At 51.0% G+C, this 27,555-nt stretch overlaps 5 protein-coding genes across 5 annotated transcripts; 2 read left to right on the forward strand and 3 right to left on the reverse strand.

Annotated features, from left to right (window-relative positions):
- Positions 1 to 369: 369 nt before the first annotated feature.
- COCSUDRAFT_21033 (soluble starch synthase) lies at positions 370 to 7,088 on the reverse strand (the record flags this gene model as incomplete). The annotated part of the gene is made up of 13 exons (XM_005642511.1): positions 370 to 484; positions 842 to 929; positions 1,272 to 1,452; positions 2,297 to 2,440; positions 2,785 to 2,973; positions 3,424 to 3,552; positions 3,835 to 3,923; positions 4,476 to 4,579; positions 4,771 to 4,863; positions 5,252 to 5,433; positions 5,953 to 6,102; positions 6,567 to 6,668; positions 6,837 to 7,088. The coding sequence occupies 13 exons, from the start codon at positions 7,086 to 7,088 to the stop codon at positions 370 to 372; spliced, it is 1,818 nt and encodes a 605-aa protein (XP_005642568.1).
- A 1,226-nt stretch (positions 7,089 to 8,314) lies between these two features.
- Positions 8,315 to 11,283, forward strand: COCSUDRAFT_45653 (hypothetical protein; the record flags this gene model as incomplete). Its single annotated transcript, XM_005642512.1, has 6 exons — positions 8,315 to 8,386; positions 8,715 to 8,846; positions 9,440 to 9,592; positions 9,876 to 10,046; positions 10,296 to 10,377; positions 10,931 to 11,283. The coding sequence occupies 6 exons, from the start codon at positions 8,315 to 8,317 to the stop codon at positions 11,281 to 11,283; spliced, it is 963 nt and encodes a 320-aa protein (XP_005642569.1).
- Positions 11,284 to 11,851: 568 nt separating this feature from the next.
- Positions 11,852 to 18,654, reverse strand: COCSUDRAFT_45654 (hypothetical protein; the record flags this gene model as incomplete). Its single annotated transcript, XM_005642513.1, has 13 exons — positions 11,852 to 12,176; positions 12,415 to 12,623; positions 13,069 to 13,191; positions 13,600 to 13,736; positions 14,506 to 14,701; positions 15,635 to 15,961; positions 16,031 to 16,276; positions 16,437 to 16,740; positions 16,871 to 17,130; positions 17,646 to 17,810; positions 17,977 to 18,191; positions 18,321 to 18,361; positions 18,404 to 18,654. The coding sequence occupies 13 exons, from the start codon at positions 18,652 to 18,654 to the stop codon at positions 11,852 to 11,854; spliced, it is 2,799 nt and encodes a 932-aa protein (XP_005642570.1).
- A 269-nt stretch (positions 18,655 to 18,923) lies between these two features.
- On the reverse strand, positions 18,924 to 22,503 carry COCSUDRAFT_49417 (SET domain-containing protein). Its single transcript, XM_005642514.1, has 7 exons — positions 22,182 to 22,503; positions 21,888 to 22,028; positions 21,559 to 21,714; positions 21,037 to 21,184; positions 20,451 to 20,632; positions 19,807 to 20,062; positions 18,924 to 19,260 (listed from the first exon to the last, which is right to left on the reverse strand). The coding sequence occupies exons 1-7, from the start codon at positions 22,362 to 22,364 to the stop codon at positions 19,148 to 19,150; spliced, it is 1,179 nt and encodes a 392-aa protein (XP_005642571.1). The 5' UTR covers positions 22,365 to 22,503; the 3' UTR covers positions 18,924 to 19,147.
- A 319-nt stretch (positions 22,504 to 22,822) lies between these two features.
- COCSUDRAFT_45656 (hypothetical protein) lies at positions 22,823 to 26,921 on the forward strand (the record flags this gene model as incomplete). The annotated part of the gene is made up of 11 exons (XM_005642515.1): positions 22,823 to 23,125; positions 23,233 to 23,386; positions 23,439 to 23,525; positions 23,556 to 23,698; positions 24,191 to 24,404; positions 24,727 to 24,755; positions 25,392 to 25,481; positions 25,780 to 25,845; positions 26,293 to 26,375; positions 26,592 to 26,691; positions 26,889 to 26,921. The coding sequence occupies 11 exons, from the start codon at positions 22,823 to 22,825 to the stop codon at positions 26,919 to 26,921; spliced, it is 1,302 nt and encodes a 433-aa protein (XP_005642572.1).
- Between the last annotated feature and the right edge of the window lie 634 nt (positions 26,922 to 27,555).

Genomic DNA, 27,555 nt, shown 5'->3' on the forward strand with positions numbered 1-27,555 from the left:
AGTGCAGTCCTGCTGACCCCCACTGTTGCCTGATTTGCCAGGCCAAATTGCTGTGAAACCATGCTGACATCAGCAGGAGTGAGCTTCAGAAATGCCTGAACGCTTTTGGTCGCAATTTCTATGATGTCCCTTTCCTAAAGGCACGTTTCATTAAGATGCAGGAACAAGATGTATTCTTTGCAAGTGCAACCAAGTTGAAATGTTGCATGCCAGCACTGCCACTGCAGCCGCAGCATCAATGCAAGATATTCAGCTGTCATGTGCAAATCCAAGGGTTTTGACTGGAAATTTCAACTCAATGTAAGCCCTCTCATTTTTGAAAAGCTCCTGGCATACTCCAGGCTAAATGTTCCGGCCAAAAAACAGTGATCAATAGGAAGCCAGCTGGTTGTAAATATCCACATAAGATCTGGCAGAATTCTCCCAGGACCAGTCTATTCTCATGTTCCGCCTTGACAGATCCGTCCATCGTTCCCTGTCGTCCCTGATCAAAATATCAATATAACATTGTTACGTGTTGAACTCGCCCTCATTTCTATGAGCTGTTGGACTTGGGCCATTGCTGATTTGCACAGTAGAATGACAAGCAGGTCAAGACTGTGTAAGCAACTTACATCTTGCAAATGCCTGCTGTCAGTGGTCAAGCTGCACTGCAGCTGCTGCGAAGCCAGGGGTAATCAAGAGGATCATTGTTGTGTTGTTGCATGACGTACACTTGCGAGGCAGCCCTTCCCCCGTATTCTGCTCGCGCTTGCTCTGCCTTGATGTCTGCATTCCTCCTTCTCTAAAGACTACAAGTACCACCTATGCGAAGATGCACGAAGGGGAATAAGCTGCACACCTGAAAGTCTGCATGGCCCGGTCGAGGGCCGTGTTGAGAGAAGCGTTGTCCATGCCGCTGAACCTGTATCCATTGCCCTCCGCCGACCCTGCACACCACCCACCCTCTCTAAAACGATCGCAGACACTCACACAGCAAATACTTGATCATCACGCAATGAGGTTCCCAGCTGGCGAAGTAAAGTGGCAACCCTTGCATGCACGAAAGGTCCCAAAATCTTTAACAGCAGTGCCCAACTTCCAGCCTCAGATTATGGCAGAGTGCTTGTGAGGCTTGAGTGGAAATTTGCGCAGCCAGAAAGATAAGAGAGGGTGTAACGTAATCGCGGCATACAGAGGAACACTCCTTTGCAAGCCCTGGCATAACAGTGGCTTGTCATGGAACAAAATTTTTTCGGGAGGATGAGGTAATTGGCAGGCGATGATCGCACGCCTACCATCATCCACGTCAGTGACGGTGTCGGCGAGCCCCCCGGTGGAGCGCACGATGGGGACAGCTCCGTAGCGCATGGCCACCAGCTGCGTGAGGCCGCAGGGCTCGAAGAGCGAGGGCACGAGCACCATGTCGGCCGCCGCGTACATCAGGTGCGCCAGCTCCTCGCTGTACATCACCTGCAGCCGCATGGCACAGCAAGAACTTTGAGGGGACTTTTTTCATCACCAGTATTGCAATATTCACAGCATCCTGCCCTTCAGTATTCTCCTGCAATTCGCAAGTAAATGCCACAATATTGCTTGGCTTCTGGCTCTTAGATGGTGAGGAGGCCTTACTACGGTCAATGGCACTTTTGTGCAGCTCACATGTTATGGCTATATTACAGGCGTTACAAGGAGAAATCCCTCGGCTCATCATTGCATGCCAGTCGCACGCTCTCCAGTACGCGTCAAGGACGCATAGCTAGGACAAACTTCACTGATTAGTGATGCAAGCACTCCCGCAGGAGAATAGTGCTTCACAGGGTGGCCCAGACAGCATCGTGCCTCTAAGTAAACGCCAAAAATATCACTGTGGCCTAGCATATTTTGCTGGCAGAAGGGCAGCATATTCTGGGCACACCAGACCTCCATCAGCAAACAGAAGCATGAGCTTATCTGGCCATCCCACCATTATCCCCCCTGGGATCGGTTCTGAAAGCCCAGGTAAGCGACTTTCTGTCACGGGCTTGCACATGCAGACGCAGCTCCCTAAATGCCAAGGCAGCCGCATTAGGGGCATCCAGGCTGGGTAGCAGACATGTAGCAGCCAGACAAGATGCATCAAGGGTCCAATCAAGCAACAATTAGGTGTATTCCTCGATTCTATGAGAGACATCACAGGACCACGGGATCTCATGATATCTGAGTAGAATGTGCGTCAGCACAGTCTCCGTCCGCGCTGATGAGGCAGCCATAGCATATGGCAGGAAAGGGAGAACAGGACAAAAAGGAGAGAGGAGCACCACAGAATTGAGCGCACCATGAGGCGGACATCGGGGGAGTCCTTGAAGTCTTGGGCGGCCATGGCTCGGAAGTCGCCGTCCGCATGGCCGCTGCCCAGCAGCAGGAACTGGCCGCCCAGCTCAGCCGTCCGGTACACCGCGTGCCTAATCAGGTGGATGCCCTGCGTGGCGGCACATAGCTCAATTCACCCCTGACACTCACCCGCACAAGAGTGAGCATGCGCTAGTAATTTTGCTGAGTAGGGCCCGATCATCAAAAATATATAGTTAGACCCCGTGCTCCTGCGAGTATTCTGGGGTACAGGATTGAGATGCATTGCTTTGCACCAAACTTATTTTTGATAATGCATCAAGTCATGATTCACAAATCAGTGATCTTGAGCTGGTATTATGGCGACCAAAAGACATCATCTTCCAATTGGAGCTAAGTTGCCGAGATGCACACCGAGATGAGGTCATTCAGTGATCTCACATCAGCACAAAGCAGATCAGGTTTGGTTCCCACCTTCTGGGGCACGAGGCGGGTGATGCAGGCGACGATGGGTTTGTCGAAGGACACGTCGAGTCCCAGCCCCTGCTGCAGGTAGCGCTTGCACAGCGCCTTGCCCTCCATCCGCTCGGGGGTGTAGGGCGCCGGGATGAGCGGATCCGTCGCTGGATCCCACAGCGCTGTGTCAATACCGTTCAGCAACCCCTGCGCGCACCAGCCGGATTACTGTAAAATTCACCATACTCAAATCTACATATTCTTCAGTGACACCACCTGAAAAGAATGTGGCTTGATATGCCAGAACTCCTGCAGGAGCATGGAATGGGTTACTGAACCTTTTCTATAAGGAAGGAAAGTAAGAGGTTTGGTGGTGATAAGGGGTGCACAACTCGTTCCCTGAGCCCAGGGGCTGCAAAGAAAGGGCGTCAGGATGGCATGGCATGTAAGCTCAGGCATCCTCATGCTCATGCATCTCAGTATTCTTGCGGATATGCATTGCAGAATTGCACCCAGGAGATGCAGAGGGCACTCCCACTATGGATAATTTGACAATCCAGAAACAGTAGGAACCACATGAGAAGGTGCCTGCATGAGTGCATGCCCCGGGCATCCATGCCAGCGGCCTCTACAATACTGCAAAGTGCGGCATGTCACCTTGAATTTGCCGCGCACGTCGGGTTTGGCCAGCGTTGACCTCAGCCAGCCTGCCGCACCGCCCTCCAACGCCTCTCTTGCATACGTTGGCGACACCGTTGTGACCGCATTCGAGTAAATGATGCCACCCTGCGCCATATCACATGCCCAAGTATTTGTTGCCGAGCACAAAGTCACCCCGCAGCCCAGGCATTCACTCTCAAGTGCCGTTGCTGGCAGTCTACCAAACTCAGCAGTCTATCAGAGCAACACATGCGAGGCTTCAAAGTATTCCCTCCATGAACTGATTCACGTTTTAGACATTACAAGGCTTGCAGTATTGAAAATGCTAGCATGCTGTCAATCATACTTGCCGGAGACGCGGTAGATTGGTGCCTCCTCTTTTCAAATCAACAGTCTAATTTGGCGCACCTTCATGAGGCAGAGGCGCTCCGGGTTGTGGCCGATGGTGCGCTCATCCAGAGCTTTGTCCACCGTAGCAAACGCCTCTCCCGGCATCCCTGCAACATCAAGCATAAAGTCTTCAGCGAGAAATTCCCTGCCTGTGAACACTTACTATTCCTTCACGCTTGGTCCAGCCCTCAGGGCTAGGTGCCTTGCAGCAGCCTCTCAATAAATCCCCTCCAGCCTTCCCTGTCTTACATTTCTCTACCAATTGCATGTCAGGTCCAAGGCATCCCTAACGCAGTCACTGCGGACACTTTGCTACTATATAATGGTGCATGTGAGTCAGGCGCAGTAATACTTTACCGAAAGATAATTGCGTGCTGGAGCTCCGAGGCCATCACCGGCATACCATGCTCCAAGCATAAGCCACGCACAGTTTGCTATATCTTGAATCCGATGCTCTGAAAAACAAACCTGGCTCCGTATGTTCCGTGCATGCAGGCTGCAGTACAAACAACAGAAGACGGCATGCAAGGCAGTGCGAGCGCCAAGCAGAGAGAAAGGGCGGCCTCACGGTGTACGCGCGGTGCTAAACATTCTAGAAGGACCTTTTAACTTTGAACTTGAGTTTGATTTTTAATCCAAATCCGAAATATAGAGCGCACCGGTGTAGGCGAATTCGTCCTGGCGGCACTCTCCGCTGTTGTCCATGTTGTGGATGGTCAGCATCACTCGCGGCCGCGACAGCCCGCTTGCATGGTACACATCCCTGTAACATGTTCACACCAGCATCCATTTACCTCCAAGAACCCCTCATTTAAGCACAGCCCCGCCAAAACCACCAGTGTGTCCACAAGCCAGCGTTTCTCTAGCCTTTGTTCAGGCAACAAACAGGTGTATTGGGATCATGTTCATACACAGAAAGGCAGGTTGAGGTTTTAAGCAGACAAGAAGTGACACCAGTAGAGCATGGGCACGGCAGACAGCTGCCACTCATGCGCGTGTATGATCTCTGGTTGGCGCCCGGAAATCTTCAAGAACTCCAAACAAGCCCTGCAGCATGCAACGCTCCTGAGAGGTCTTTCATGTTGGACACTTGCACACCAGGACCTGTCCTTTCATAGCCACTCTCCTCCTTTATCCCATAGTGCTTGTTGCAATGTGGGCTGTAGCACCACCACAGAAGGCCATGCACCACAACAACAAGGTCACTTTTGCCGAACGCGCAGGGTTGGTCAGGTTTGACAAATGCTCAAAGAAAGCAAACAGTTGCAAAAGGGCTCCTTAGGCAGTGGCAATCATCCTCAATCCCGGTTCTGAGCCCTTTTAGGCAAGTCTATTACCATGTGTCTCGTATCATTGAAAAGAGAGCATGCATTGCTCTAATTCTCACCCTACATTAAGTTGCACTGTGCTTGCTCATGATGTAGCAGAACAGCACCTGGAGAAGTACAGGTAGGCCTCAACCTCATTGTAGCTGCCGCCATAGATGCGCCCGCCCCGGAAGATGTTGCATGCGCCCCAATCTGGCCGCAGCAGCAGCACAGGTATGCCGTCAATCTTCCCCCGGAAGACGCTCGTGCGCAGGCTGCCTGGCTGCATCTTTCCATCCCATACCCGCCCCTGCAGAAGAGTGGATCTTCTAAGATAAGTGAGGATAAGTCAGATGAGTCAGATGAGGCAGGTTGAGCCAGTACTAGGCCAGGAAAGCGCCCATAACAATATGGCATTGGAAGTGCTTATCTCGTTGGAGAAGCTTGTCTACAAGGCACTGCAGAGTTCTGTCTAAGCAAAAGGCCATGCAGCGAGTGCATCTGAGAACACGGCTTCGACACTTGTTCATGACTGCAACAATTCTTTCTTCTGTCTGTGAGATGTCAGACCTAAGAGGAACAGGTTGCAATTCCACATGAGAACTTGTTTTCTACAGTTCTTCAGCACTGCGCTGAATCCCTTTATGTCTGCAGCAGGGCAGGGATGAAAGGAGCACGCAGCAGCACTGAAAAAGGGGAACACTATTTTTTTACCAGCCAAAAGGCTGATCAAATGTGTTGTTTTCCTCGGTGCTGAACACATCTTCAGCCTTTCCAACAAAGGTGCTGGTGATCACCCAAAGAAGAAAAACCACCCCAGGCAAGTCACCTTGGGACAGTCAAAGTCGCGGTCGTGCTGCAGGCCCTCGATCTGGTCTTCGGGCAGCGACTCGTAGAAGGGCAGCATGACTTCCAGATTGTGGCCGCGGCTTAAGCATGCGCGCGCCAGCCCCGTCACCACATCCCCCAGGCCGCCAACCTGGCCATAAGTCATCAGGCTCACGTAACCGCCCACATACCCATTAGTCATGAAAGTAAGGTAGCCATGAGAATGAGTCAGCCGCTGATCCCACCAACACCGCTACAGGAGAACCTTGCAATGACACCGGTGCAAGCCTCCAGAGCACAGGCTTGCACCTATGGTAAAGGGCTCAGGAAGTGTGGAGACTCTCAAGGTCTCACTACTCAGTGGAAAAGCTCCTTCTTTGGTGAGTATCCTCAGAAGTCGTGTCGATTCTGGGAAATTAGAGCCAAAATTCGAAGATTGTGTCTAAGAACACTGGAAAGGCGGCAACAAAGAGAAAGATGAAGTCTTATATTTCTGGTCGCCAAACAAGAGACCAGGATCTTGACTTGTACACTCTTTGTTTTGGGAAAAATTCAGTGAAGGGGTTGACCCTGAGAGTAGCGCAACTCAAGCTTGGGCTGGAAGGTTGGGGTTACCTTTGCAATGGGCGCCATCTCCGCTGTCATGTGCACCACATGCAGCGACCTCTGATCCCTCACCACTGGCCCAGAGCTGGAGGCGCCTGCATGCCACAGCTCCTCATCACATCTTGTCCTTACCTGTCCCCTTGCTCCAAACACGCCTTTCACGGTTTGCCCAAATCAAACCCTGCTCTTCTTGATCTTAGTATAAAAGCGAGAGGCAGTGGCAAGACAACTGTCTTGCCACTGCCCAACAAGGCGTTCAGAGATTTTACCGAGTGACACAGCCTCGGATCGGGGTGGTCGCTCCCAGAAGGCTTCCTCCTGGGGCTGCGGCCAGCTGATGCCCCCTTCAATGACCTCCAAAGTCACCTCCTTTGGCGCTGGAGCAGTGGTTACTGAGCGCCCGGCTGGCTGTTGTGCTGCTGCATCCGCTGAGGCACTCGCTGCTGCGCTGTCACCTGATACAGCCTCCTCATCCACCAGATCAAAGCGCACCTGAACACAGCGGCGTGGTCTATCAGCAAGAAAATGCATTGCCTTGTGGGCAATATGGATCATAGACATCAACCCCTGAACAATAGGTGCTTGAGAATTCCAGTAGCCATTGTCTGAAAGCCTTACCTCTCCAGCAGGCACCCCTTGCACCCGGGATAGCGCTTGCCGAAGCGCTCTGTTCTCTGCCAACAGCTGCTCGACCGTAATCACTGATTGGTCAATCTGTGTGACCTTAGAGCTGACCACCTGTGGACAAACTGCCACAAAATACAGGAGACACAATCCATGGCGACTTTAAACGCTCTATAAATCAATGCTAGAACAAAAATGGATTCGGAGAGCCTTAATTGCAATTGTGCAGCTTGCCGTTGCACATGCCATGCCCCCTGAAATGCACAACAACTGGTTACGAGCCAGATGAAGCATCCCCACCTGTTGCCTACGATGGCTGGTCCGGCAAGGCTGTGATGACGGTCGCCATTGTAACAGAACCGAACTGGTCGAATGGCTCACAAGTGGCAGATTGGGCATGCCTGCCAGTTCAGTACCTCGGATTGATGCAAAAGTCTGCTTTTTTTGTCACATCAGTGCAACTTCGATTCCTTCAGCACAGTCTGTGCAGTCTAATCACTGCGGCCGATGCGGTCTCCTCCAGAACAACTTTGCCACTCACAGGACTATTGGTGAGTCACCCTAACGCTACTAGCTAGCTAGCTAGCTAGGGTTCCGATTCTCATGCTTTGCTCATCCAACACAACAAATAATCAGCTTCAGCACCGGTAGACGATTATTAAAGAACCTTCAAAAAGAATATAAGGCTTCAGCGTTCTTTGCCTTTGCCAGACAGGCTGTCTTGCGCTCACTGCGATTGCACAAAGCACACTCATTGATCAAGCCTTGACTGAGCCTGTCCTTGATGCGATGCTGCCGGCATACTATTAGTTTGACTCAATGTGGTGTGTGGAAATGCTCTGTCATATGTGTGATTATAAAGGGATATTCAAGAGATACGTTGCAATCAATGGCCTCCCTCTAGCATATACTTTTTTTCCAGTGCAGCTTGTAACCCTAGGGTCTGCGAGGATTCCATCTGTCGGCGTATCATTTCCTCTCCAGGTCACTCTTCCATCATACCATCTTGAAAGTATGAATTTGCAGCCTCAGCTTCCATCTTGTGCAGTATTAATTTAAAACACTTGCAGTAAGACCAGGTGGAACCATAAGCGTGCACCCAACAGCCGAACAGAACTGATCATTAGAGTGTAATGAAGCTCACGATCCGCGCGAATATGGGCGTCTGCGCACTCGTCAACGACGTCACGGCGCTTGTGGGTGAGGTAGGTTGCTGGTATGGATGTTCCCAGCTTCTGGAACAACATGAACGCTTGCGATGTTCCGACTCGATGGCCGGTCTCAAGAGCTTACTCGGTCGAGGGAGGACTGCATCGTAGAATTAATGCACATTAGACACTAACAAAAATGTTCTTCTGTAAATTTGAAGCTGACGCAGGCTCTTTGATTTGGCTTGCCATAGAGACTGTTCTGAGGGCGGCCAGATGGGGGATGGGGGATCTTTAGGCCTTTAATTTGGTGCACAGTGATCATTTTGGCGCGTCTACGCGTGTTCTTGCAGATATAAAGGTACAAATCGCTTGATCCACAAAGAGTGTTCCTGGCTGTAACAGGACGAAATGGGTTCTGAGGGAGAAAGCCACCTCTTTCACTGGTTCCGAGAGAGAGAGGGATCGCCAGGACACACCAGCTGACGAGCCCAATGACGACGAATACCGCCAGCAGGTCATCCACACTTTTTACAAGTGGTGCAGAACTCTGGATCCTGCATCTGAGGGCTTAAAGTTCTTGGTTCTGCCAGTTTGGCATCGCAGGGCACCCAGACACTGAGCAAGCGTGTTTGCTAATCATTGTGCATTCACGCCTGCAGGCCAAGCGTGCGCGCGTGGACCATACACAACCGGAAAGTGTTGAGGGAATTTGCGAGCCTACGCCAGAATCAGCCACATCAGGCCTGTAGGGAGCCGAGGCCGCCGCCCATCTGCTCGGCGGCAACGCAGGAGGCGAGGAAGGCCAGATGAGCAAATGCAGGCGCATCGGCTTGCCTGCTTCACTTTTCCCAGCGAATGTCAGAATCCAGTGCTTGCAGGCTGCGTAGTGCTACATTCTGCTTGCTTTTGAGCGCAACAATTAGGAAGGCCCAGCCCATTGCCTGGGCAGAACCATCGTCATGGCTTTGGGTGCAGAGTGCACACCCGCACCATTGTTTTCTCTCAACCTGTCTGCATCCCTTGCATTATGCTGGGTCATTTGCACCTGGCATTTCATTGAATTATGGCTCCACAGATCTTGACCTGTGGTTCCTGTTCTGGCTGCAGTTGGCTCTTCATCGCGCTGCCACAGCAGAGCAGAAAATTGCAGCAAGCGCAGCCGACCTGGACCGCACAAGGCGGCTGCTGCGCACGGGCCTGGCTGCCCAGCAGGACTTGGTGCAACAGAAGAACGAGCAGCGCAACTTGCTGACATTCAAGGTGAGTGCCACTGCACTGCCCAGGTCAATTTAGTCGGAGAGAAGCTGACAGCTGCAAGAGATCTTCACGGACAAAGGGCCCAAGGGTCAGTGAAAGCTGGCAGCTCTGTGGATCTCTTTATTGTGTATACCAAAGCTAGTTTTTTCATGGGGTGGTACCAGTAGTTTGCCGGACTAATTCAATAAGGGCAGTTGTGAGCGCACGGCGGACTCACCGGATTCCCCGGTGACAGAGGGAATGGGCACGCGGGAGACTCCAGATTAACTCTGCCTGCACTGTGCAGATGAGGGAGGCGAAATTTGAGGCGGCCAATCAGCGGCACGGCGCGTCTCTGCTGAAGCCCAGGGAGTTGAGGTATGAGCGGGACAGAGCCTGCGACATCTTGGATGACCCCGCCCACATGTGTCATGAGCTGGCGGATGCCCAGGACAGAGTGCGCCAGCTGTCGAATGAGGTGAGCAGCCACCCAATCATGCCCCTTCCTTTAAATACTTCTATCCTGGGATGAGAGGTAGTGAGATTGAGACAGCTGTGATGCATACGGCTACCAGCAGCTTGGCAGCCGGCATTGTGGCGCCACAATGCTGCCGCTGAACAAATGTTCAGTTTCCAGAAATTCTGGATGCTTGAAGACAAATGAGCCTGCCGGCACATTGAAGTTGTAAAAATTTGCTTTCGATACCTTCCTGTCAAATCTTGCTAGGGACCCGTGGAAACTAGTTCACCTAGGAAGAAACCCGTCAGGTCTTGGGGAACCTTGCAAATAAATAAAATGCCTGCCATAAGTGAGAACAGATGGGTGTAAGGCTTTGCTTGAAGCTGTCCCGGGGGGCCTAAGTCTGCATGCTGAAGTACATTGCTTTCATCGACCCATAGTTTAATCGAATGTAAGATATATTATGTGCTGTCCTAGAAAGCATGATGCCCTTGCGATGGTGAAGGCACAGTGTACATGATTCCCAGGGAGCGGCTCGGCCTTCAAAGCATCTTCAAAATTTTTTACTGCGTGCATGATAGCTAGCATCTTGCACATCATGACCCCACGCTGAAAAATGTGAATTCGGTATATATGACCTCGCCAACACTTTAAAGTGCTTTTTGAACACTACTAATTCAAGAAGCAGCTAGTACCTGTCGTGTGGATGGTCTGAGAGCAGTAGTCTGGCCTGGCAAATAATCTGTTGGAACACTATTGTGCTTACACCTCGGATTTTTTGGCCCCAGTGTCTCTTTGAGACCATGTCCCATTAATCTCAAACATTTATGCTAGCGCTAGCTACTTACTGTTGGGCCAAGGCTTCATTATTGGCCACTGATCGATTTGCTTGGCAATGGCAGGCAAGCTGTACTACAGCTCAATGCTCGCTTCTCAATGGAGTTCAAGCAACATAACGGGTCTCCCACAGCCTGGGAAACACCAGCAACATCCCGGGCCAATCCATACTCTCCTCAGTGCATCTCGGTACCAACTCACACCAAAATTGGCTGTCCCTCATTGGCCAATCCTACCAGCGCAACATATGCATCTGCAATATCCTAGAAGATCTCTAATATCAGGCCGAAGCGCTTATAGGTTGCGCTTGCCTGTTGCAATTACCTGGGGAGCAGGTGAGATAGGAAGTTCTATATGTACTTTATCAGCTTCTATCCCCGTAGTGCTAGTAAAGTATATAAAATGGGTAAACTACTAGTGATTTGATTTAAATCTTCACCCAAGAATTTGCTAAGTACTCAAAAGTGTCAAAGTTCGATCGATGGCATCCAACTCGTTTATTGGCAGCCTGGTAAAGGGTCTTGATGACAAAGATGGAACGATATTTAAGGGATCGCAAAGCTGCTAGTTTTCCATAGCTCGATATGTCCGTGATCACCTGGCAATGCATCATTGTTAATAATTTCGACCAATGTACTAGATAGGACTACAACTTTGCCAGCATATTGATTTTTACTATGAAATCCTTGAATGACAGGCTTCTTATTGTACGCAAACAAGAAACAGGGACGATTTGGTTCAATTATTGAAAGATCAACCTCGAATCATCAGCCATTGGCTCGTACAAGTCGTCTGTCAAGCAGGATGTGGGAGTTCTTTCAGACACACATAGAAGGCAATGAGAAATCATCGATCAGGATCAAAGGTATCACATTGATGGTCCCTTCAAGATTACTCCCATAATTTGGATTCACCATGATGTTGCCAATTGGCGAATGGGATGATGATGCCAACAAATGGGATGGAATGATGTTGCCAAAGCTGTGTCACCAAAATTTGAGGTTCATTTTGCCCCTATTGTCATATGTGTAACACAAACTCAATGGGTGCAAACAGCTAGCTAGTAGCGCTATTGACAGTGTCACACAGTGGCCCTGGCAATGGCAATGGCAGTATTTTACCTGAAAATCGGTCATGGAAAATAAATAATGCTCCGCAAAGGTTGACCGCAGCACAAGTATGTCATTGGTACGGTTGTTCGTAAAATGATCAATATGCTCCACACGAGCATCGAGGCTAGGTAGAAGTACCTTGTCTCCAAACCTTTCTGCCACTCTGAAGGGCAGTCCGGCGCAATCACTCATCACATACCTGAAGTCAACATACAGCTTGTCTTTCATCAGCACTTAAACAACCGCTAGAGCCGCCTTCGCCATGCAACACGCGTTCAACGGCAAGTTGCCACAATTTGCGCCTAAATGGGCTCATGCAAAGCCAGGCCTTGGGGCCCATTCACGCCAACGAGGATGCTTGACCAACTCTGTGTACAATCCATTGCATTTCACTTATGCTGTTTGTCCCCACCGAGATTGAGAGTTTTGAGGCTCACCAGATTATACGCTGCCCTGGGATATGATATTCCTCTTCAATCTTTTTCGCGCATGCCCACCAATCTGATTTGTCTTGAACGTCACCTTGGCATATCCCTTTGCCAGGAGCTCCTTTTAAGTAGTCATCTCCATATCGAACATGCACGCCTATTTTAAGAGCAGCCTTATCCTTCAGCTCGCGGTAGTTATCTCGTACCAAATCAAGTGTCTGTATAGCAGGCAGAAACGACATTGCGTAAGTACTACAATGAGATTCTTACGCATGGCATGTCATGGCATGGCATCCACTATTACTATGTTTATTATTGGTCCTATTATTCGTAATAAACATATTCCCACTCCTATTCGCATACCTTACTACTCATTAATGTGGAGATATCTTAATTTATTATTGGACACATTTCTTGCGCTGAGGCAAAAGTACGTGTGCAAGCTGAATTAATGGGGAACAAAACTTCTCGCCAGATCCAAGCAAGACCCAAGTAACCATATCACGAGTGCGGAACTTAGTATTTGTATCGCCCCGCCAGCTGGGGCCGGTGTCAACACTCACGCCTTATATGAGAAGGATAATGCCAGTGGACTGCCCTTTGTTCATCACAATGCCTGTTTGAGACAGCTGCATAACATGGTGATGTGCCTATTTGGCTTACCTCTGGACGGGGCCTGAATAGGTATGCCAAAGCGCAGCCAGTTGCCGTTTCGGGCCGTACACCCCAATCGAACAACTGCGTGATATTCCACTCGGCTTTATAAACCTTATAATTGACTAGCGACTCCGGAAACAGGTACTAGTTGTGTTAGACAGAGTAAGCCCCACGAGGTGCCACCAGCAGTGCTAGCCACCGCAGTGTAGTTTGAAATGAAAATTTATGCATGCTCCAAGCAAGTTGGATTATGATGATGATCATTTATGCAAGTCTTTGTCCAATCAACATCATGAACAGCTCCTGTAGTTACCAATCATGAAATATATGGTATACAATCAATTAGTACATTGCATGTACGTACATTGATGGCACTTTCTAAGTAAATAATATTAATATTATATTATACGGTTCTGCAGTAATCTTAGGGTGGACAATAAGCATTCCAGTTGAGCACCAGGAAAGGCATGCTTGGATGTAATGTCATCACATTACTTTCCAACCAAGCATGCGTGGGTGGCAACCTCCATGTCTCACCTGCTGTCTGTGGTAGGGGTTATAAAAAAGTTCATCAAGAGAGCCTGTGTTGGCCTTCCACCACACTGTGCGTGAAACATTTCCTATATCTCCCAGATTTATGTGGCCAAACCTGAAACCAGAGCAAATTTGAACAACTCAATTAATGCATCGTCCAATCTAAAAGAATATCAAATCTTTGTTGAGTCCATAAATCTGTCTGGAGGTAATTTTCTCATCTCTAAATTCAGTTCTCACTGAGTTTTATGGAGCCTCGGACAACAAACGCAAGGTCGGCCCAGAATCTTAAAGGGCTATTATTCAACAGTATCATTCTGGGACCTGTACTATCTAGTGACAACATCTTCGTGTACTTTTATTTGCGCGTACGGGTGTAAGTTCGATTGGCTTTCAGGGTGATCTTCAATGTGCGTGCTGCCGGGAAGTCGATCGCTAGGCACTGACTTCCAATCTATGTAAGGGGAGGAAACGGCTGACTCCAGTGCAGGGTGTACCGTCTCCTCATACTCCCACCATTGAATACGAAACGCGCGGCCTGTAGACAAAAGAATGGTGGTATTGCTTGTGGTAGCTTGCAAATTATCTGGCCGCGGGGTAAGTTCAACAATTCCATCAGTAGAGCATGGCTATATAGAATACACACGCGTACAGAGTAGGGCAATAGCTAAGGCAGAACCTATGGTAAACGAATACAAGAAACATGTGGTGCCTTTCTGAAACACGATTAAGAAGCTCAATTGTGCCAAATTCGGGGCAACGTCCAATCTACAAGGCAGTTGTATCACCTTAAATGTAACACTGTTTGCCGACATGCAATGGGCAATAAGCAGATCTAAGCCATGGTTCAACCACAGGCTATGCAGTCTAAGCTACTGAGAGAAGCGTCGCAGGTAAATTGCAGCCCACCTGTCAACATTGCAAAATAGAAAACTGAAACAGTCGAAGCCAGCCGATCTCCCAAACCGTTGTAAGTAACTTGCGCCACAGCAAACCTCTGTTCGGATAAGGGTTTCTGCAAGATATTTGCATGCAATTTTTGGTACCAAGCTTGCCATCCTGCTCCGCACTGGGCTGAAACATCAAAGTGGCCACCAAGTTTCTCCTGCACCGTGAGTCAAGGTACCACCCGTTCAAAGAGTCGAGTCGAGTCGCGACCGCCCTCAAAAGTTTGTGCCAATGTTAAGTGGCACACAACAATCCATAGAAAAGAAAATTCTTGGTGAAACTAATACTCAATGCTTTGGAACCGGAAAATATAGGCAATTGCATTTCACACAAGAGGTGTGGCTTTCACATACCGTCCACTTTCTCTCACGATGCGTCTTCGTTGACAGGGTGCCATGTGCATGATGACTGCACACTAAAAATGCGCTCACGACCGCGTAAAATAGGTCAACAAAGCGGGTTTCGAGCATCTGTCTGAGCTGAGACGCCCGATCGTAACCAGATCTATGCTAAATTACATCCTGAAAAGCTGATACACGTTTGATTGCCAAACATTCAGACCAAATAAAGCAAGTGATATATAAGAGCCCATGGGCCTCGCAACTTTATCGTGTTTTGATTAGTTTGCACTGAAAATTTCATCATCACAGTTTTGATATCTGTAAATGTCAGAGAGCGGGTCGACATGATGCATGGACATGACAGCTTCTCGGTTTCCCGCACAATTGGGTTTGTGCACGTGACAAGCAAACTTGTAGGGCAAATATGCTTGCGCAACAAGGGCAACGCTGTAAGGACATCCAGATAAGTCAAAAACTAGGGGAGGTGTCTATGAATGGGCACTGGTGTGTGTATATTTGGAAAAGACGAGAAAATGTAGATGGAAGGGAGCGGGTGTTCTGTGCGAAAGGGCTGGCATATTCTGATCAACAATCATAAGCTGCATGCCATTGGAATACCCGTTTCCAGTATGTTTGTTTCGTTTCCAACTCTTTCAATGGGTCCCGTTGCCGACTGTCCGCATCCCAACAATCAAACATGGGCCAACCCTTCAATAGCAGTCTGTGCAGTCTCAGTACTGGATCATGACTCTGTTCTCGTGCCGCCGGCTGGGGCCCTTCTTCTTTCCCCTCCTCTTCTCCTTGATCTTGGCCGGCTGGGCGTTGGCGGCTGCAGGCGCTGAGATTGGCGCGCTGCTGCTGCTGCTACCCTTGACATCAGCTTCCGGCTGCAAGGCTGCCAGGGCCAGCTTCGCGGCAGCTGCGGTGCTGCTGCACGCCGCCAGCTCAGCGGCAGCATGAGCCTGTGCTGCCAGCTCTGCGTGTCGCGCTGTGCACGCTTCGCATGCTGCGGCCGTCCCTTCCAGGCTGGCGTCGTCCCTCGGGCCCGCCAGGAAGCTCTGAAGGTGGCCCATCACCTGCGCAGCACAGCAGGCACTATTAAGTACATCTGCAAAACCAGCTGATGCTTCACCTCAGCAGGCAACCTGAGTCTTAGCAAAGTCTGGCGGCACCCATGCATGCAACAAGCCGGAGTCAATCATGCTTGGCTGCAGAGTGTAACAAAGAATAAAGGGAATCGCCGCGGCTTTCACCTCCTGGACTGCAGATGCCATGTGCGAGTCTTGCAGCATATCATCTCTCCGGCGCCAGCAGTGTGCATCTCTTCGGCGCCAGCGCTGTGTCTGCGGTAGATCTGGTTGGAAGCCGAGCGCTGTGGCGATGTCCAGCTTCTGCAGGGCAGTCAGTTCTCAGCACAGCAGTTTGTAAAAGCCACCTTGGCTCGCACTGCCTCCAGCACCAGGCAGATTGCAGGTTCCTGACAGGTAACAAGTGACTATGACAATGACCAATGCAGTCACAAGAAGATGGAGCACAGGAGGGAACGCGCACCGCAGCATGCATGTCGCCGGCGCACAAGCGGTGGGCGGCTCTGGCGAGGCGCATGACCGGGTCATTTGGCTGACCGCTGAGCGCCTTTTCAATGGCCAGCAGCTGCGCGTCTGGCAGTCCCCTGTGACACCGCTCGGTTGATGGCCAGCTGGCCGCCACCTCAGCGTGGATGACATCAGAAATGTTGTGTCCGACGGCATGCCTGGGGCTGTCCGGCCGGGAGCTTGATTCGCTCAGCAGACCGTTGGTGACACTGCGAGGGCTGTCAGGGGGTAAGTCGCCCTTCGCGCAGGTCGCCTCGGTCCTGCACCACAGCAGCACAGCAGCGTCAGCTCCAGGTGCTGCAGCCTTCATGGGACAGTTTCATGCTGGTTCAAGGAGATGCAAGCGCAGCAGGGGCTCTAAATGGGGGCGGCTGGTGACAGATGGGGTACCTGAGGGGGGCGGCGGTGCAGACGTCCTCGGCGGCAGTGAAGGACACGGCCTCCTGCTGGCGCCGCACGAAGGCCGAGAAGCGCTGCCAGGACAGGAACGCCCCCTGGGCAAGGGCCTCCTTTGCCAGCTCAGCGGCTTGCGCCTTGCGCGCAGCGGATGCCTCCTCGATCTCGGCGCGCATCTTCCTGTAGCCTGCCTCGCTGGTCTCCGCGCGCCACCGCTTGATGTCGGCCACGTACTCCTCCGCCTCGATCAGATCCTGCGCATCAGAGGGGCGTTTCCGTCATCATCATCACCCTAGTCTAGACTAGTGCAAGGACTGCTACAGCTGTAGCAGCAGGCGGAAGTGGCGCCGACACACATGCACTCCAGGTGAGCACAGCGGACAAGATCTCATCAGGCACAGCAAGCAGTTGCTGACGGGGCGATGAGTCACCTGCTCAGTCATGACCGTCAGCGCTCATTCTCCTGGAGCCGCGGGAGCAGAAGGCAACGGTGCCAATCGGCTGCCGCGCTCCATATGTTGCCGGTCCGGCTGCGCGCTTGCGCTCTGAAGTAAGTTGCATCCGCGCTGCTGTCGTCGAGTGCCAGAGCCATGGAGGTGTCCAGCTCCTGCAGGGGTAGAACATGAAACGTCACGCACCAAGAAAGACTACCATCACTGATGTCCAAGAGGAGATCCAGAGGCAAGAGACATTGTTGAGGTGCCAAAGAGTGCTGGGTGCACTGCAGGGGCTTTCTTTGCCAGCAAGTGCAATTGGCAGAGGAGCTCACAGCTGCCGCTGGGTCACCACTGCAGATGTGCAGGACCGCCCGCTCTGTCAGCAACTCCACGCTGTTTGGCAGCAGAGCCAGTGCACTGGTGAGGCTGCTGACGGCCAGAGCATAGAAGCCATCTCGCACTTGTTGTACTGCTTTGTTCCTGTACACAGCGATGATCTGCAGATGCACCCAGAGATGTCAGAACTTTGGCCTGAGACAGCTCCTGTTGCTGCACCTTGGGACAAGCATGCAAGTGATAACTTGAGCTTCAGAACCACACACAAAAGCATCAATTTTATTGCATGTGTATATTCAGCATTGCAGTGACAGGGGAGCTACTCACGTTTTCTAAAACTGCGAGACAATGCTCTGTGATGATATCGTCGTGCTGCCTCCGGAACCGGGAGCAGACCGGGTATCCGAACGCTTGCGGATGCACGAAGTACGGAAGGAAATCCGTGTCTGCCTCCGGCTGGGCGAGGTGCCATATGGGTGGCTGTGTGGCGGTCATCTTGTGCTTCTCGTTTGGACGACTTCTGGAGACTTCTGGGATGCACCCTGCGCCACATCGCACAATGTATTAAAAATCAATCAGCATACCTGAAAAAATTCTTTATTCACTCTATTGCCTCGAACATAATTTCGCCATATGCCTCAACCCAGTGCAAGTATACCAAGGATCGAGACATTTTGCAAAACTCTGCGTCAGCTGCATCTTGGTAAAGGGCCTGCACAACCAACTGCAACTATTCAAGAGGCCTGCACAATACCTGGACAAGAAGGGCGTGGGGCAGTCAGGCCGTGCAACGATCCGGTGCAAAGGTGCGGCGGAGGGGCGACGAACGAGTGAAGACAAGTGGCGAGGTGCAATGAATTCGAGGAAAGGAATGCCTGTGATACTCCTTTCTAATATAATCGGCAGACAGTGGCCATTTGTGGCTGAATCGCAGTTTCCCACTGAATCTAGTTCCCTGACTCGTGCCACTAGTGCTGACTGACTTGCGATTATGGGACCTGCCATATCTTTGGCTGGGGAACCAATATTGTTGTGAACATCCTGCAAAGCTGGGGCAGTGCCTGATCGCTCAGATAATGCACCAGAGTAATTGCTCTAGATTTGTGAAATAAGGCATGCCCCACATATGCATTGGCATATGCACGCATGCCATGCATGTGCACAGCGCCACACCTCCCTTTAGTCATGGCCCATAGCCAGCGGTCATGATCATAGCTAGTCACAAAACTCGAAAACAGCTGTAGCATTCAAACCGTCCAATTGCTAGCATCTTTAGAGAAGATTTTACAATGTCTTCGAATGTCAGAAGTAACATCAAATAGTTGGATACAGGTGCGCACTCAGTCAGAAAGGGCAGTGTCGGTTATTTGGCACCAGTTGGGTATTACTGCAACAAGGAGGAATCCCAGGTGAAAAGTTTTTGCAATGCTTGCAGAACATGAACAATCAGACCAAGGTTTCCAAATTGAAACCAACTGCCACGTACCCTAGGATCCCACTAAAGCTCTGAAAGGGTGTCATTAAGTATCTTTATTGTGTGCTGCAAGGCCCTCTTGCGCAGCATTCGAAACTCTATGAAGGTTCTGGCCCATCGATCTAGCTCCTTCTGACCTGCACAGCACACCAGAGACACCGTCAGTCCGACAGTCACATTTCACTGCGTCCAGCCAACTTAGAGCTCATCCGATGCCTGCTCACGCAGTTGAGGCAAGGTAGAGTTGTCCTTCATCACGAGAGAAGCTTTGCACATGGCCTGGACAATCCGCGATGCTAGCTGAGACACTTGCTGCTCGCGTGCCATGGTTTGTGCTTTCTGCTGGCCGCAGAAGCAGGGAGACAAAAAAGGGAATTATAAAAATGCCAAAGCCAGTTCCATCCACTTTGGCGTCAAAACGCCAATATTATTTCCCCCTTACAGGAGCCTGGAAATCTGGGTCCCCAGTGACACATCAGCCTGTCTGTCAATGGCCAAGTCTTGCAGTATTTGTGCAATCCTCTGGACCTCACGGCCTCAGGTTACCTCGCAGTGGGGCACCGTTTCACTATAAAGTAAACCAGGGATGCTTGGACACAGTCCCGGCATGGTCTGTATAAGGCAGGTGAACTCGAGTCCACTTGAGTCATTTCAGTAATTTGGGGGCAGGAAGCGGGGCGCACTTTTCAGTATGCGAGAATCTTCCTCTTCTGATGTGGGGAAGCTGGAAAGTAATTTTGTCAGCCTGGCATGCTCAGCCCTGGTGGCCAGGCGCCCCCCGGCGTAGTACTCCCAGGGGGGTCCCTCCTGGACCCCCCCCAGGTACCCCCCGGGCAGGTCCACCCCGCACAGCCGCGGGGGGTCCTGCTGCTGCACAAAACCGTACTTGAACAGGCTCGCATCGTTTCGCAGCAGTGACAGATTATACGTGAATCTCACCTGCAAACCCAACCCAATTCTGTGTGAGTTGTCTGGTTGTTCCAGGATCTCGCTTATCAATGATTGAGACCAGAGAGAGCAAATTATCTCTCAAATAACATATAAATTTTTGCTCTGCCAGCGTTCCTCTTGCATGCATCTATGCATCGCAGCAAAGAGAGATGGTCGCATGCACTTTGTGAGGATTCAATGTCATTCACACAAATATAATAGAAAGTGAAAGTGCAGCGTATGCGTGCATGCGCCAGCAGCAGCCAACGGGTGCTGGCAGGTGCTGGGAGATTAGCACACCGGCCAGGCGTACCAGCATCCCCAAAGCGGAAGGCAGCGTGTGCGTGCATGTGCGAGCAGCAGGCAAGCATGTGCGTGCAGGTGCATGAATGCGCACCTCATCCCCCTCCCGGATGTCCCGGATGGCGATGACCAAGAATTGCCCTGCGCTGTGGTCGCGCCTGACTAGCGCAGTCGCCTCCTCCGGCGCTGCGTGGTTCATCTTGTCCATCAGCGGCAGCATGTACCGGATCATGACGTCCTCGCCTGCCTTCCTCGAAAACGCGAATGTGTAGCTGCCTGCGCGTATGATGAGTCCTTACATCCAATCACATGATGATAGGTCAGTCACCTGTTCCAATCAGGAAAACGAGCATACCATGTTGTTTCAATCAGGCGCTTTTTCTTGCCAAGAGGCAAGGTGCACCCGCAGACAAGGTGCAGCTGAAGATTACTGTTAGCCCACACCTTGTTGGACTCGCAAGATCCAAGATCCAAGCAAGACTTAAACGGCCGAGGGCATGGTTCTCAAATTTCGACCGCCCTCCGCTAGCCAGGGCCAAGGATATAATATGGGGACATGTAAGCTCTATTAGCGGCTTCAGCACAAATGCCGCCATCCACTAATGCTCTTGTTGCAGGCAGCATCACAAACACTCAAAACCAAATTGATCAGAGCCCCTGGATCAGGGTCAGATGCGCACCTATGACGGTGCTGAGGTGTTTGAACTCCTGCAGAGATATATTGAGGTTGGGCATCTCCTGTGCTAGGCTGCCCTGCTCATAACCCCTCTCCGCTGTCCCGTGATACAGCGCTTCTGCAAACTCACGCTCCTTCCTCGCCTCTGCAGCCTGCTCAGCAGCCACAGGACATCCTGTCAAATTTGACTCGTCCGCATGTAGGCACTTGCTTGAAAAAGTTTGAGCCTCTACTGTTCATCTAGCTGTGATTAGCTGCTTTTTCAAGCTCCCCAGCCGCTGTTCTTGCGGCTCGATTTGGTTTTTTTTTTGGGCAGGCCATAACAAAGCATACCCTGGCACTCCTCTAGATTGGGCATACGAACAATAAAGATGAAGGAAGAGATGCAGGAAGGCTGCCGCCACTGGATCTTCAAGTCATCTTAGGAGAGAAAGGAGCTATGTCACCAGTGCTGCTCCCACAATGCCAGGTTCCTGGGAGTGACTGGGCTCTTGGCAGGATGAGCGGGCAAAAGGCAGCACATTACCAAGGCTTTGTCTTGCAGCAAGGCCAGCAGATCATCTGAGAAACTCTGCTCCCGTAGGACCTCTCCATCCTTCGGTAGGCTGTCCCAGTAAGGCTTCATGAAGTCCCACCATTCTGAATTAAGGGATTGCAGCCGGAGCAGTGCAAATGTCAGCTCCTGCACGGGTGCATCAGCTTAGGTAAGCATGGGGTGTCATCCGCATGGGGAAGTTCCTTGTCTGCGCATTCCTGCTATGCGTGCTGTATTAGGGTGCCCCATCTAGAGGTCTGGTTACTAATGACCAGAGGGAGAGACATGAGAGAAAGTTGACTGTCTTTGGAGATCCCCACCGCAGCAGTGTAGTCATGGGATGCAAGTCCCACAGCTAGTCGATCCGGGATGGATATGATCGTGTCGCCTTCCTTGAAGCTCCTTGTGGCAAACACCCCGCGCAAGCCCTTGTCATTGACGGTCCCAATGCCCACTCCAGCCTGCAGATACACAATTTCCCTTGACGTTGTCTATGAAAAGGTTGACCTAGGTCCCAGACACATTATAGGGTCCTTCTGCAGACTCACGGGAGAGAATCTGTAAAACTGTATAAAGTGCTTCACTGCTTTCATCTGAAAGCCTTCGCGACGCACCGTGCCTCCGTTCGCTTTCACCCATTGTAACAGGCGATGTTGTGACGAAGATCCCGCACTCCTTTGCAGCTGGGTATCTTTAGATGTGGTGCCAATCTTGCAATATAAGATTATCAGTGCGATGGAAGCCACCAGAGCAAGCGAGAATCTTGACGTCCATGATAATTGCTTATGCAATTTCATGGGTTGGAGTGCTCAATAAGTTAGAACCATTCACATCCCATCTCCAGCTGGTACAATTGGTAGTTGCGTGGCTAAGCGGCTGCTTGGATTTGGTCTTGCCACCTCTGATATTTCAACGTATGCGCTATCTTTCCGGCGGGAACATTACATCTTGCGCTCTGTACAGCTTCTTGCATGCTTGTCCAATGTTCTGTCACAGTCCCCGAAACCCCTGAAACGCCATGGTAGACAGGTCAGCAAAGCTGAAGGGCTTCTTGCAGGGAAACAAATGGCGAGCATTCTGGTTTGCACCATTGTTTGACAAGCGATGCCTCTGACAAGGAAGCTGCATTTGTAAGTGTGGTTACTATCAGAATACAACAGGAACAACATGCACTGCAGTCGTAGTGCAATCTGACCTCGCTTTACAAACGAGTGTCTGTTTGTGCGTGCACACTTTCCAGATCACTTGGATCGACATGGTGCGGGTGTGCACTTTTGAAGGTTGCAAAACTAGCGCACGCTTCAACCATGTTGGAGAGAAAAAAGGAAAGTTCTGTAGCAAGCACAAGGAGGCAGGCATGATAGACATCGTGCACCCACACTGCAAGGTGGACGGGTGTACCACGCTAGCTTCATTCAATATCTCAGGACAGTCCAGAGGAGAATTCTGCAGTCAGCACAAACTGGTGCAGAACACTTCACTACCAAGACTTTCTGCTTGCCTGACCAGAAACAGTGTCTTTAATTTGCATCGGAGCTATTTGAGCGAATCATTGCATGTGATCTTTTCCATGGGAAGTTCTGTGATCTTCACGCACCCCTTCAACGGTATTCCTGACCTCCATAAGCTCTGCTGTGACAAAGACGTCAACTGCTTTGAGCGCAGGAAGGTATGGTCAACGTGAAGCACAGGCAGTGTGCAGAGCCGGGATGCAGCACACGACCAGCATTCAACTGGAAGGGCGAGGAGAAAGGCCAGTTCTGCAACAAGCACAAGGAGAAGGGGATGGTCAATGTGGACCGGAAGGAGCCACGGCCTGGTGTGTGTTCATTCTGCACCATGCAAATCAGGACCTGCTGTTTGATCAGCAGGGCCAGGGGCCAAACAGCCTTTTGCACCTGCACTGGAACGCACACCGCCACTGATGCATGGCCTCATAGGGATTTCCAATAAAGATGGTGCAGGCTACATGGTTTGTTTTCGTGCAGAAGGGGAGGAGGGTTCAGAGGCGCCCAGGAAACGAGGGAAGGCATCGCATCCAATGCAGACAGGGGCGCCGGGGGAGCAGCAGCAGCAGCAGCAGCAGCAACAGCAGCATCCAGACTACGAGAACGTGGCTCGCCTTGCTCAGGTGCAATATCCCAGCTGCTCCCCAAGAAGTTTGAGCCGGCATCCGTTGATAGTCTGCTTACAGATGGGGTGATTTGCAAGAGTGGAACTTCACCAAGTTGGGGCACATGAACAAATTTGGGTCACACCGTCCAATTATGCAACGGTGCCTTTTCAATCCCAATTAATTGCAAATGCATGGACTTTGTTTCAGGAGTAGCCTTTATATAAAGGCATTTGGCTTGTGATGGTATTTCCTGCACGAGGCTGCATTATCAGGAGCATGGAAGGAAACAGTGCAGTAGGAAAATTAGGCATCACTCTGTAGGTGCAAGGCTGTTCATTCTGGTATGCTAAGACAGTGGTTGCCATGTCACGCACAGCTAAAGAAGGCTGGGGGAGGGCAGCCCATCACTCTGGAAATGTATGATCATATTTTGTATGAAACCCGTGGTTCTGGGTGCAAGACTTGTGCATTCTGGCATGCTGAGGGATCTTTGGATGCCTTGTGCAGCTGCCAGACATGGCGACACTGGCGTCAGCGGACGCGAATGGATTTGTGGGGATGCATGCTTTGCCCTACGCACACCTGGCGCAGAGCTATGCTGCTGTCCAGAGCATACCCCTGGTGGGGGACCAAACCCACAGCCTGGGTCTCCCCCACCAAATCGGGGGGCACCTGCAGCAGCACCAGCTGGAGAACAACGCTGCAGTGCCCCACTCGCATGGTGCGTGCCATGCTTCTATCATCCCATTGCTTCTGGAGTAGCAGTGTCTACACACATTACCAGTGCCATTCAATGATCTTGTCTCCTGACAGTAATGTGTCTGCTTAGAACCTGAAGAAAGACCCTGTGAACAAGGAGAGCTTCTTTTTGGACGCTGGATGTCCTGAGAGCATTCATCACACATTGTAGCATTCATTTGTTCTACCTCCAGTGCTAGTAAATGGCTGTCATTCTGCATGGACTGTGGAACGTATTGGGTAATTGCAGAGAGTCAGCTCCTTGTTCAGACTATTGCTGACAGCGCTTGTCTCTCTGCTTGCAGGGGTTGTGACCGTTGCAGACATGTCACAGGTGGGCTCCCAAGCAATGCTTTGCCGCTGCGACATCTTCTAACACCACTTGCACAGTGTTCTGCACGATATTCGTGGGATAGCAGAATTATGCCGCCATCCTTCTCCCCAAGGCAAAAATGAGCAACTTTGAAGCTCATACATCTTCAACATACTCCATTGTATTCCTCAGGAACTGTTTGATTGGGCAAAAGGATTGGGTTTAAGATATACTTGAGGCAGGCTATGATTAAAATGCGCACTTCTCTGAAATTGCTTTTGGCCTGCGTACACAGGCGGTGTGGTCCCCCCAGCCGGACCCCCACCCGGCAGTGCTGGCGCTGCACCACGCGGCGGCGCTGCAGAGCGCGGAGCCGCAGCACAGCGCGGAGGCGTTGCCCCCCCAGCAGGTCCCCCCGGCGCAGGACGGCGGGACCCTCCAAGGGGGGGACCCGGGGGATCCCAGCCTGCCCTCCCCGGAGCACCTGCGCACCCAGGTGTGACGAAGACTGGATTCCTGCACTTCTCATTACTCTGATCTGGGAACAATTTTGTAATTTAAATGGCGTCAGGAGAGTGCGATACCGCATGTGCAGTATGTTTCACTGAAGTGCAAGCAGGCATCTTCCTGAGCACCTGCATACTTAGGTGCGAACAGGAGAGAAGCCCTGTAGTTCATTGCTCGGATCCGAGATTACCCTTTGGTGATCTGGATGCCTACCATTCCCGAGCACCTATGCAGGCTGGTGTGAATAGGAATGAGTCCCTGGGATTTACTTTTACGATCTGGGAATAATCCTGTGATCCAGATGGCTTTAGGAGAGTCCAATATTGCATGTACAATACATGACACTGGAAGTGCAAGCAGGCACCTCCGTGAGCACCTGCGCACATTAATGTGAATAGGAGAAAATCCCTGGGTTTCAGACTGTCCTGATCTGCAAACAAGCCTGTAGTTTGGCTGACATTGGGAGAGTGCTATGCTTAATGTATTTGACAGTGATGTAGTGCGAGCAGACTTCAGCAACCTGGCTGTGTGTATGCAGGTGTCGCAGGGCAAGCCCAGCTTTGCGGTAGCTTCACCGTCTGGCACACTAGGCCACGTCATGTTGGTGCGCAGTACCTTCTTACTGATTCCTCGAGCATGAGAAGAGAATCAACTGGAAGCGCTGCATGCATCAGCGCAGCACCATCATAGAGCATGTCAGCAAGGCTGCGTTGCAGAAAGACGCTGGGAATTCTCCAGTGATTACTTGGGTGCTGTATGTGTTTGTATCCCTGTTGCCGTTCCTGCAAGGTGACTACTGAGGCAGTGAATGACCGAGAAAGACAATGTCCGGAAGCAGATGCTGACGAGTCTCTCTGACGCGTGCACAGTCGCACGTGACAAAGTTTGCATGTGCCTGGCAGCGCTCAGCCTGGCACCTGCATGTTACACAACCTGCCGCACCCAGGCTTGCAGAAAATTATCTTCAGTACAAGCCAGGTGTTATAGGTGCTTACTCTTGAAGTGCTTTTTTTCACCGGATCAAGTTTGATGAGTGTTTGTGCGTGCGCAGTCGCACGTGATAAAATTCGCGCGTGAGGTGATGCACCCGCCGGCGCCGGGCCTGTCGGAGGACGTGCACGCCAAGCTGTGCAGGTACATAGACACCGCATGCGATCAGTTGCAAGACATAATGCAATTATATGCGTTGTTTCCGGCTGGCGGGGGGCGGTATAAATACTAAACACCGTGGCCACGCTTGATTGGGTCTTGCTTGGATCTGGCGAGTCCATCCAGGGGTAGGAGTATGCCTCTTGGCAGGAGAGCGTGTAATAAAAATAATAACAATTGCATGCGGTGACCCTGGTGCAGGTACATAGACCTGTTCACGGTGTGGGATGAGAGCAAGCGGGTGGAGCAATATTCCATGCTGCACTTCGACTGGTCAGTCGCCAAGGACAACAAGGTCCAGGTGGGTTCCCTCATTGTAACCTGACCCAGCTCGGTGCATGGAATGCTCACATTAGTCGCGTTTGCTATCGACACCGGGTGGTCAATAGTTCCGGACTCCGCCGTTTGTAAACGTCCAGGACTATTGGACGCATATGCTGCCTGCCACTGGCATGCAGACGTGCCATGATAGCCTGAGTGTCTGTGCAATGCATGCAGACTGTTTGTGGCAAGTGGTGGCAAGTCATGTGAGATGTGCCCCAGAGCAGAGCAGAGCACTGTGCCCTTGGTTGACTTGCTGTTTCTAATGCTGGCGGGCCCTAACGAAGGATGGAGTTCATTTTCCTGTAGCTCACTTCCTCTATGCGCCTGGCCTTGACCGGCAGAAAGAGCTTCAGAATGATTAGTGCTTTTGAGCTATCTGCCAAACATTCAGTCTCACTGGGCTTGCTTTGTATTTACCATGCCCCTTGTGTCATGCTGTGCAGGCTGTGCTGGAGCGTATAGAGAAGGTTCTGGCCGTTTCATGAAAATTTCACTTTTGATTTTATTCTGTCTAGAAGTGTGTGCATGTTGCTGGCGTTGTTCCATATTTTTATGTTTGCGCTTGTCTAATGGAGTGCTTTATAGTTGCCATGTATAAGCAGCCATCTGCATCTTAAATTGCATATCCTCTGTAACACGCTGATCAGATAAGATCTCTGGATTTGGATAGTGAGTTGGTTTGGGTTTGGTGCTGCATCCTGCTGAAGGTATGTAAATAGGGCTCATATATATGGCCATTATAGCCTGGGCTGATATTCAAGCTTTCACTGCCTAAACCTGGCACTCACCCCATCCGCGTATGGGAAGTCTTCTTACAAGGATTTTACCCCCTAAAATTCCA

Source organism: Coccomyxa subellipsoidea (assembly GCF_000258705.1).
Source record: "Coccomyxa subellipsoidea C-169, whole genome shotgun sequence".
Classification (NCBI taxonomy): domain Eukaryota; kingdom Viridiplantae; phylum Chlorophyta; class Trebouxiophyceae; family Coccomyxaceae; genus Coccomyxa; species Coccomyxa subellipsoidea.